General features: G+C 46.8%; 1 protein-coding gene across 1 annotated transcript; it reads right to left on the reverse strand.

Annotated features, from left to right (window-relative positions):
• Positions 1–562: 562 nt before the first annotated feature.
• Positions 563–8897, reverse strand: LOC138361582 (protein SGT1 homolog). The gene is made up of 2 exons (XM_069320839.1): positions 8709–8897; positions 563–859 (listed from the first exon to the last, which is right to left on the reverse strand). Exons 1-2 carry the CDS (start codon positions 8895–8897, stop codon positions 563–565), a joined length of 486 nt encoding a protein of 161 aa, XP_069176940.1.
• Positions 8898–10659: the final 1762 nt, after the last annotated feature.

A 10659-nucleotide genomic window follows, 5' to 3' on the forward strand; every position in this document is an offset into this window, starting at 1 on the left:
GTTGATGGTTGTGGTTGTTGATGGTTGTGGTTGTTGGTGGCTGTTGTTGTTTGGTTGTTGTTGAGAGTAGTGTTTGATGGTTGGTGTTGTTGGTGGTATTTGTGATTGTTGTTATTGTTTGTTGATTGATGTCTGTGGCTGTTGGATGTTTGTGGTAGTAGTTGTTGTTTGTCCAGGCATTGGTTGTTAGTGGTAGTGGTTGTTAGTGGTAGTGGTTGTTAGTGGTAATGATTCTTGGAGTAATGATTGTTGGTGGTTGTTGGTTTATGGTAGTGGTTGTTGGTAGTGGTTGTAGGTGGTGGTGGTTGTTGTTGGTGGTGGTGGTTGTTGGTAGTGTTTGTTGTTGGTGGTGGTTGTTGTTGTTGGTGGTGGTTGGTGGTGGTTGTTGGTTGATGGTAGTGGTTGTTGGTAGTAGAGGTTTTTGGTGGTACTGGTTGTTGGTGGTACTGGTTGTTAGTGGTAGTGTTTGCTGGTGGTAGTGGTTGTTGGTGGATATTGGTGGTAGTGATTGATGGTGGTTGTGATTGTTGGTGGTAGAGGTTGTTGTTGGTAGTAGTGGTTGTTATTGGTAATTGCGGTTGTTGGTGTCAGTGGTTGTTGTTAATTGTGTTTCTTCGTGGTTGTGGTTGTTGGTGGTTGTGATTGTTGGTGGTTGTGGTTGTTTGGTTGTTGTTGATGGTGGTGATTGATGGAGGTTGTTTGTGCAGGTATTAGTTGTTGGTAGTAGTGGCTGATGGTTGTTGTTGGTGGTATTTGTGGTTGTTGGTAGTGGTTGCTTGTTGATGTCTCTGGTTGTTGGGTGTTTGTGGTAATGGTTGTTGGGTGTTGGTGGTAATGGTTGGTGATGAGTTATAGGCAGCTTCAAATAGCCCAGAAACATCGAAACATGCCCTGAAAACATGTGTGTGTGTGTGTGTGTGTGTGTGTGTGTGTGTGTGTGTGTGTGTGTGTGTGTGTGTGTGTGTGTGTGTGTGTGTGTGTGTGTGTGTGTGTGTGTGTGTGTGTGTGTGTGTGTGTGCGTGTGTGTGTGTGTGTGATCTGAGGAGAGGCAATAGCAATGTTATTGATGCTTTGACCTCTCCACCAACTTGAACATCGGAAGAAGAATTTTCTTTTTTTCTAAAAAATTGAGAATAATTTACAAGATGTCATCATTCGTACCGACGCTAAAACTCCAGACATTGTTATCCATTAAGCACAGAGATAATATGAAACTCATCAGAGAAATGCAACATAAAGGAAACAAAGCATACAATCTAGGGCTGTCAATCACTACTGTTAACACCACGATCAATACTAGGCTCACTGTTAATACTAACCAACGAAAGCACCACTGATGACACCAGTCAATACTACCACCCCAATTAAACACCACAGTCAATACTAGCAACATTAGATTGTTGTCATTGCAGTGAAACACACACAAGGAATCATTCAGAATCTTGTACACCACATATGTAAGACCAATCCTGGAGTATGCGGCCCCAGCATGGAGCCCATACCTTGTCAAGCACAAGACGAAGCTGGAAAAAGTCCAAAGGTATGCTACTAGACTAGTCCCAGAACTAAGAGGCATGAGTTATGAGGAAAGGCTGCGGGAAATGCACCTTACGACACTGGAAGACAGAGGGGGGACATGATCACAACCTACAAAATCCTCAGGGGAATCGACCGGGTAAACAAGGATGAACTATACAACACTGAAGGGACGCGAAGGGGACACAGGTGGAAACTGGGTACCCAAATGAGCCACAGAGACATTAGAAAGAACTTTTGCAGTGTCAGTATAGTTAGTAAATGGAATGCACTAGGATGTGATGTGGTAGAGGCTGACTCCATACACAGTTTCAAATGTAGATATGATAGAGCCCAGTAGGCTCAGGAATCTGTACACCAGTTGATTGACGGTTGAGAGGCGGGACCAAAGAGCCAAAGCTCAACCCCCGCAAGCACAATTAGGTGAGTACACACACACACACACACTCCCCTCCCCCCCCCACACACACACACAAACACTCCCCTCCCCCCCCCCCCCCACACACACACACAAACACTCCCCTCCCCCCCACACACAGCCACACCTAAATCACCACACACAATCATAGTAGCGTTACTACCGCCTCATCATGGGGACTCCATGATGAGGCGGCATACTCTAAGACTGGCCTTACGTAGGCAGTGTAAAGCGCCCTTAATGCCTCCTTACTTAGGTTTCTGAATGATGTTCTAACTTTTGCCAGTGTAGAGAGAGTACGCTGCTGTCGTTATCCTATTTATATGTGCCTCAGGAGATAGATTAGGTGTTACGTCCACCCCCAGGTCTCTTTCGCGCGTCGTCACAGGTAGGCTGTTCCCCTTAATTGTGTACTGTCCCTTTGGTTTCCTATCTCCTAGTCTCATTTCCATAACTTTACATTTGCTCGTGTTGAATTCCAGTAGCCATTTCTCTGACCATCTCTGCAACCTGTTCAGGTCCTATTGGAGGATCCGGCAATCCTCATCTGTCACAACTCTTCTCATCAACTTTGCGTCATCCGCAAACATCGACATGTAGGACTCTACACCTGTAAACATGTCGTTAACATATACTAGAAATAAAATTGGTCCCAGCACCGATCCTTGTGGTACTCCACTTGTTACTGTTCGCCAGTCTGACTTCTCGCCCCTTACCGTAACTCTTTGGCTCCTTCCTGTTAGGAAGTTCCTTATCCATGCTAGGACTTTTCCCCCCAACCCCGCCTGCCTCTCGAGCTTGAACAGCAGTCTCATGTGCGGTACTGTATCAAAGGCTTTTGGCAGTCCAGAAATATGCAGTCTGCCCAACCATCTCTGTCCTGTCTTATCCTTGTTATTTTATCATAGAATTGCAGAAGGTTTGTTAGGCACGATTTCCCTGTCCAGAACCCATGTTGATGTTTGTTCACAAACCTAATGTTCTCCAGGTGTGCAACCAGTCGTAGCCTAATTATTCTTTCCAGTATTTTACAGGGGATTTTTGTCAGTGATACAGGTCTATAGTTAAGTGCCTCCTCCCTATCACCTTTCTTGAAGATCGGCACGACATTTGCCTTCTTCCAGCAACTGGGCAATTCTCCCGACATAAGTGACTCATTAAAGATCATTGCCAGAGGCACGCTGAGGGCCTGCGCTGCTTCTTTTAGTATCCACGGTGATACTTTGTCTGGTCCAACTGCTTTAGTTGCATCTAGAGTTGTCAACTGTTTCATTACCTCCTCTGCTGTCACCTCTATATCTGATAGTCTTTCATCTAGGGTAACCCCTTCCAACAATGGGAGCTGCTCAGGCTCGGTAGTGAACACTCCATGGAAACTGGCATTCAGTGCCTCGCAGATTTCCTTGTCACTTTCAGTATATGCCCCCTCTGTCTTCCTTAGTCTTGTCACTTGGTCGTTCACCGACATTTTTCTTCTTATATGACTGTGTAGTAACTTAGGTTGTTTTTTCGCTTTGATTGGAATATCGTTCTCATAGTCCCTTTCCGATGTTCGTCTTATGTTAATGTAATCGTTCTTGAGATATATATATACAAGAGTTGTTACATTCTTGTACAGCCACTAGTACGCGTAGCGTTTCGGGCTGGTCCCTGGAATACGATCCCCTGCCGCGAAGAATCGTTTTTTCATCCAAGTACACATTTTACTGTTGCGTTAAACAGAGGCTACAGTTAAGGAATTGCGCCCAGTAAATCCTCCCCGGCCAGGATACGAGAACCCATGACATAGCGCTCGCGGAACGCCAGGTGTGTGTGTGTGTGTGTGTGTTCCTAGCTCTGATGTATCTGATCCTGTTGTCCTCTGTCCTTTGTCTTCTGTACTTCCTCCATTCCCGCCTGCTGGCCATTTTTTCTTCCTAACACTGTCTATTAAACCATGGGTTATTATATTCCTTCTTATTTTTTCCCTTTACTGTTGGTATAAATCTCTCTTCGGCCTCCTGGCATTTCTGTATGACTAGGTCCATCATATCTTGGACTGTTTTTCCTCTAATTTCTTCCTCCCACTGCACTTCACCCAGATAGTCCCTTATCCTCTTATAGTCCCCTTTCCTGTAGTCACCTCTCCTTTCCCAGATCTCTTGTCCCATGGTCATAAGTTTGAATTCCGTCATGTAGTCAAAGACTAGGACACAATGGTCACTGGCCCCTAGAGGTATTTCATGCTCTAAATTCTCGATATTTTCTACGTTCTGGGTGAAAATCAGGTCTAATAGGCTCGGTGCATCTCCTCCTCTTTCCCCTTGTGTCTTCCTTCACAAGTTGTGTTAGGAAATTCCTGTCTATAACATCTACTAATTTTGCTCCCCACGTTTCGTAACCTCCATGGGGATTCCTTGATTCCCAATTTATCTCTCCATGATTTAGTGTGTGTGTGTGTGTGTGTGTGTGTGTGTGTGTGTGTGTGTGTGTGTGTGTGTGTGTGTGTGTGTGTGTGTGTGTGTGTGTGTGTGTGTGTGTGTGTGTGTGTGTGTGTGTGTGTGTGAGTGTGTTTGTGTGTGATCTAAGGAGAGGCAATAGCAATGTAATTGATGCTTTGACCTCTCCACCAACTTTAACATCAGAAGAAGAATTAATTTTCTTTTTTTCTAAAAAATTTAGAATAATTTACAAGATGTCATCATTCGTACCGACGCTAAAACTTCGCTCCAGACATTGTTACCCAGGAAGCACAGAGATAATATGAATCTCATCCGAGAAATGCAACATAAAGGAAACGAAGCACACAATCTAGGGCTGTCAATCACTACTGTTAACACCACGATCAATACTAGGCTCACTGTTAATACTAACCAACGAAAGCACCACTGATGACACCAGTCAATACTAGAACCCCTATTAAACACCACAGTCAATATTAGCAACATAAGATTGTTGTTATTGCAGTAAAACACACACACACACACCCACACAAACACCCCCCCCCCCACACACACAGCCACACCTAAATCACCACACACAATCATAGTAGCGTTACTAATGGTGGTCCAGGATCTTAACACCTTGTGTTCCCAATGATCACAAAGGCTCCCTACATCCTATGGTACCTACAACCCCTGCTACTTTTGTACCCTCTGGATACCCTAGCTCTACAGTATGCTTCCTAAGCCATCTATGCGCGCTCTCTACTACCCCGGGCTCTCTAGGTACTGTATCTTACCCCTCCCCTTAAAATATGAGTCATATCGGAAGAGCAGCACTCAGAGGGCAACCTATACTCTTGCTCCCTCCGTTCCTGAAGTGTCACTCCTCCAGTTGGTGACGTGGCTCGTACCACCTTGCCAGTCACTTGCCTCATTATATCTCCATCTCGCATAGGACCGGGTGTGATGGGTGTTCCCTGAACACCTACAAGAAATCCTCTCTCCATGGCTACGAGTGTACTCTAACGGCTCGTTACCACTGTAAGATTCAGTGCATGCAGCGCCTCCACCGCGTCGTGCACTCTGAGATAGTCTTGCACTTCCACTGCATCCTACAGGTACTCCATGTTTCCTCTTATGATCTCCTCTTCGCCAATCTTCTCTATTCTCGGTTCCTCTTCTCCCATAGGTGCGTTGCCTCCTCACAGTGGCACTTGTCTCCTGTACTCCATCTAGCAGCTTCCTCTCTTCCACACTAGGCTTTTGCGATGGCTCAATGCCCCTCTGGTTAGGCTGGCGCCTACCCTGGGTGTACCTATTTCCTGCTTTTTTCGTATTGCCTTTCCTATACCATTCGCTCCTTCGTTCCCGACGAACATTTTCACTCCTCCATGCGATTCTCTTCCCTGCAGACGTCTTCTTCGGTTCGTGGTTGGGCTCATCCACCTCCCTGTGGCTCGCCTCATCACGGTGGTTCATCTTGCACCTCCCACTATTCATCTGGCCGGCATAGGGTGCACTGCGTCGTGGCTCCTCCACTCTGCCCCTCACTGCCGTTCGCTCATCCACTGAGCTTACTTTATTCACGTTTCTGTGTGGAGGGAGTGCGGTCTGCAGCCTCTTCACCGCCCCAGGCGTTTGTACAGCTGCTCCTCGCCACTCCTCCACACGCATCATCAGGCTTAGTCGGAGGTCCTCGTCGGGGTTTTCCACGACCTGCGACGACCTCTCTGCACTCTCGCCCTCGTTGTCGTCGTCTTTGGCGACGTTTCCCCTGACGAAGTCGGCTTCCTCACTACCATCTGGAACGACCGATACCTCACCTGGCAGGGTTGTACCGCTGCTTGCAACATAGGCACTCCTGACCCAATCGGGTTGTATCCTGCCTCCTCCGAGGTCATTACCCAGCACCATCTGTACATGCTCTAGGGGTAATTTAGGGGCTACAACTACTATAGCATTCTCGACTCCGCAGTCGGCAATCAGCTGTACTTCGTGAAGTGGCAACCTGTATTCCTCCCCCACACTGCGTATCCTCACCACTCCCACAGGTGAATCATTAAATTCCTTGGGGAGAATACTCCTGGTTACCATACTTATGTCAGCACCCGTATCTCGAAGAACGGCCACCTCCACTGGGTCTGACTTTCCAAACTTCACGTTGGCCCCGAAAACGAAGGGATGTTCAGCCAACTTCAATTCCCAACCATTCACGTTGGGTCCACCATAATATGGGGTGTGAACAAACACTCTCTCCTCTTCCAACATTAGTCCCATATTCCTTTGGTGCTCCTCACACTCGCGGGCATAATGTCCCCTCACACCACAGTTAAAGCATCGGCTGGCTCCCCTGGGCGGCCACTCGCCAGTCCCCCTGGCGGTACCACTTGCAGACGTTCGCTGGGTCCTCCTTGGACTCCCTGTCGTCGTGTCCGGGGCTGCAGCACTTGCTCCTGAGCTAGGTCCACTGCTCATAGCTTGGGGCTTCCTCACCGCGTCCCTTGAGCTCTTGAACTGGGTTACTTCATTGGGCACACTACCCTTGGGAGAGTCCCCACCCGTCCTCGCTCTTCCTGAACTCCTAAAGTTCCCTCCCGACCTGGGGTAAGGCGAGTGTCTGGGCGGCCCCTCCCTCCTGAGATGTAGTGCCTCCTTCAGCATGTCGGCTCGGTCCGCTGCAGCCTTCAGGTCCTTAATACCTGCTTCTCTCACCCTTACTCGCAACTCAGGATGGAGCACTGACATAAACTTCTCCATCACTATCAGTCGTTTGATCTCATCCGCCGGCTCCGCTTCCTCCGCCTTCAACCAACGTAGGAATTTCCGTTCCATATCCCTGGCGGTCTCGGCATAAGACTTCCCCGACGCTCTTGTACACTCTCTGAACCGCTTCCGGTACATCTCCGGAGTCAGCCGGAATGAGTGGAGCACCGCATTCTTAATTGCGTCATAACTAGTACACTCCTCTAGGTCCAGCATGTTATAGGCTTCCTGGGCCTCGCCGGTCAACCTGCCCTGGACCAGAGCAGCCCAATCATCTTCTGGCCACTCCTTCCGAGTTGCTATTCGTTCAAAGTGTTTGAAGAATGCCTCAGCTTCTTGTGGTTCGAACGTAGGTAAGTCACGTTCCATTACCTTGAGGTCATCCCGCCGTGCAAGTAGTGAGGGCAGACCACACTCAATGCGACGGAATTCGACTTCTTTCTTTGCCTTTATCTCCTCCAGTCGCAGTTGTCTCTCTCCTTCTCGCTGCATTTGCGCTTCTCTTTCCTCTCGCCGCAGCTGGGCTTCCAGTTGCATCTTCATTATTTCCGGTTGCAGGCTCCTCTTACTACTGTCGGAAAATCCGACACCATTTAATAATCAGACAGATAATAATTGCTGCTGTATTACCAACAAGTAACCTATAGAAAACGTAACTTGTAGTGGAATTACCGTCTAAAGAAAACGGGATATCATCACCACATACTATTATAATTCACCAGCTATTCTGCTGGGAATTATTCTTAAATACATTAGTCTTTGGACTTTACCATCATAAAACATCTCATATAAATTAACTTAATTATCAATATTAAAGTAGAGTAAATGTGACCCTTCAATCACTTTCTGTCATGTGGACAATGTAAGCCAGGCGTCAGGGTGAGGAAGGAGGGCAGCCTTTGTTGATACTAGACCAGAGGCTCACAGGGAGCAAATTCGGCTCCTGTTAAATTTACTTGGACGTAGTGTTATGGAAACCAAAGGTGTACCATTTTCAACACGCTGTCATCAAATCAAGTTAAGTGTTCTTTCCGAAACCCATTATCTATCAATAGTGGCCATTAATGTCATTGGGTAGGGTTAGCCGGTTAGAGCACGATATAGCCTCAAACTAAAGGTAATTAAGCCAGGTCTTTATTATTCCAAGTACAGTGTTTTCTCTGAAATACTTGTCATATATAGGATTCTGGCTTTACAGCTAGCGCACTTTTGACAGGTCAAGACGAGGAAGCAAGATTTTGTGCACCAGTTACTGGGTGATGGAAGCTACCTCAAAGAGGATAATTTGGTGTCTACACCCTAGTTATACCTGGTGGACTAACCTGCTGTACTATAAGATAAGGAACCTCTTCAATGTATGTAGTCTATTACTGTAGTTTGATTGGCTGCATATATATTCAATTAATATAAACCCCCCCTAATGTGTAGAGGATCGATTTCTGAGATTATGAGATTATTGTAGAAATACAGTCCACTTATCATTATACAAATTGCTATCGAAGTATATAAATTAACGTAAATATAAATTCTATATATATTCATATAAATTAAATAAATATAAATCTCACAGGTCGGTTCCCACTACTACAGCTGGACTTTCCACTGCTCCCATGTTCACTGTGAATTCTCTCCACACTGGTAGGCGCTTGGGGTGGCTCTAGTCGGGACGGTTCACCTTGCGAAGGCTCTTCTTGGGAGGGCTCTCCTTGAGACGGCTCCTCTCCCGTCACCTCCTCTCGAGCTGTGAGCTGTGCCATGATCTCTATCCTTCGCTCCGCAACCTTAGTCGTCCTCAACCTGATCCCAAAGTGGTTTGCCACTTGTTGGAGCTGGGCCTTGGTACACTCTTCCAAAATTCTCTCGTCCCTTGTGTCAATAAATTTCTTTACTTTGTCCTCCTCCATCTCGATATCATCGAGCATACACGACAGCATAGACAAGTTAGTAGGTACTAATTTCACCGTTTCAGTCCCTTAGCTGGTTGGACAACAGTACCACTGAATTCACTGGCCACACTGTATTAGTATCCTGTGTTATGATCTCAGCCTACAGGAGAAACGAGTCTCCCCCTTGAGGGTTATTCAACAAGCCTGACCTAACTAGAAAGTATTGGAAATATAGAGGCGATAACACAGATGTAAAATAGTTTGTTGGATTCAATGAACAATTTAAGATTATGGGCAGTAAATAAGAAAATAAATAAATGACTGGATAGGAGATGTGGATATTTTGCTGGAGGCGTGAGGCTCGCTTCTGGAGGGCTTTGATCTCACTTGAGGCCAGACATCGCAGGGGGAAAGCCACGCTCCGTTTGAGCTCCCGTCAGAAAGGAACCCTTAGTGATATATCTCCAAGAGAAGTGTGCAGACGTGCCAGCTGTGGAATTGAGCTGAGAACGTTGTGGTCTCAAGTCCTGGACAGCGAGGAGAGTTTATTAAGGTGCCCAGAGACATTTTCGTGGGCTGTGTGGAGCGCCCTGATCAGACGCCTTCAGAGGGATAGCGCCCTCGACTAGACAATCTGTGGTAAGCACGATTTAAGCCAGTTCATAGTGATTGCTTGTAGTTGGTCGTGTGCCCAGCGACAGTAGCAATGTTTATTTATAAGTTAGACATGTTTTGGTAAGGCAGGAAGCCTAAATGAGAGGACGGAGATGAGAGAGACAGCTGGAGGGACGAGCAGCGCGCCCTCTCCCGTCGACTGCCAGAGCCCAGCTCCTGGTAGCAGAGGACCCCTCCCTGAGTGAGTGAGGACCGCCGGGCGAGGTGGAGCATGGACCCGCCCCAAAACGGGGGAGTCCACTCACACAGTATGTAGAGAGCAGATGGATGTAGGAAGCAAACATGTTGTGTGGTTATTTTTGTTTATGTGTTTTAATGGAAACATTTTTATTGGAGTGTCGATGGGTTGCAGGTTTGTCTTTGGGGAAGAAGTTGCTGAGAACTTCGAAGCCAGCACAGAGGGAGTAGTTGATGTGACTCCAAGGTAGTGGAGCAGAGGACCTAGAGGTGTGAAGAGAAGCAGTGAAGAGGAGTGTCACGTGCTTCTGTAGAGGTGATGAAGCACCATAGTTGCTCGAGGGAACTTCATGGTGTAGCAGCCAAGAGAGCTGTGGAGGAACCTAGCAGAAGGGTGAAGCACCGTAATTGCTCAAGGAAAACTTAATGGTAGCAGCCTGGAGGAGCTGCAGAGGATCCTGGTAGTTAAGCCCGGAAGAACCTGAAGAGATCAGGGTAGTGAACTTCCAGAGGTGGAAGGAAAGTTCTAAATGATTACTTGTAGAGAGGTAATCGAGTGTTTGGTTGTCATTATCGTGCAAGACGCAGTGAGAGGTAATTGATTGTTTGCATTCTTATGTCAAGGAGTGTTTTATACTGAAGTTAAGAGTTACAATCGTAGGCTGGATTATCTACAGATGTATGTGTTCTAGGACTGATAGGGTGATCGATTGATCATTGTTGTGTATCAAGGAACATTTATACTGATATATGTTATTGCATTCACATGCTGATTTTCCTT

This window comes from Procambarus clarkii, unplaced genomic scaffold (genome assembly GCF_040958095.1).
Source record: "Procambarus clarkii isolate CNS0578487 unplaced genomic scaffold, FALCON_Pclarkii_2.0 HiC_scaffold_495, whole genome shotgun sequence".
NCBI lineage: Eukaryota > Metazoa > Arthropoda > Malacostraca > Decapoda > Cambaridae > Procambarus > Procambarus clarkii.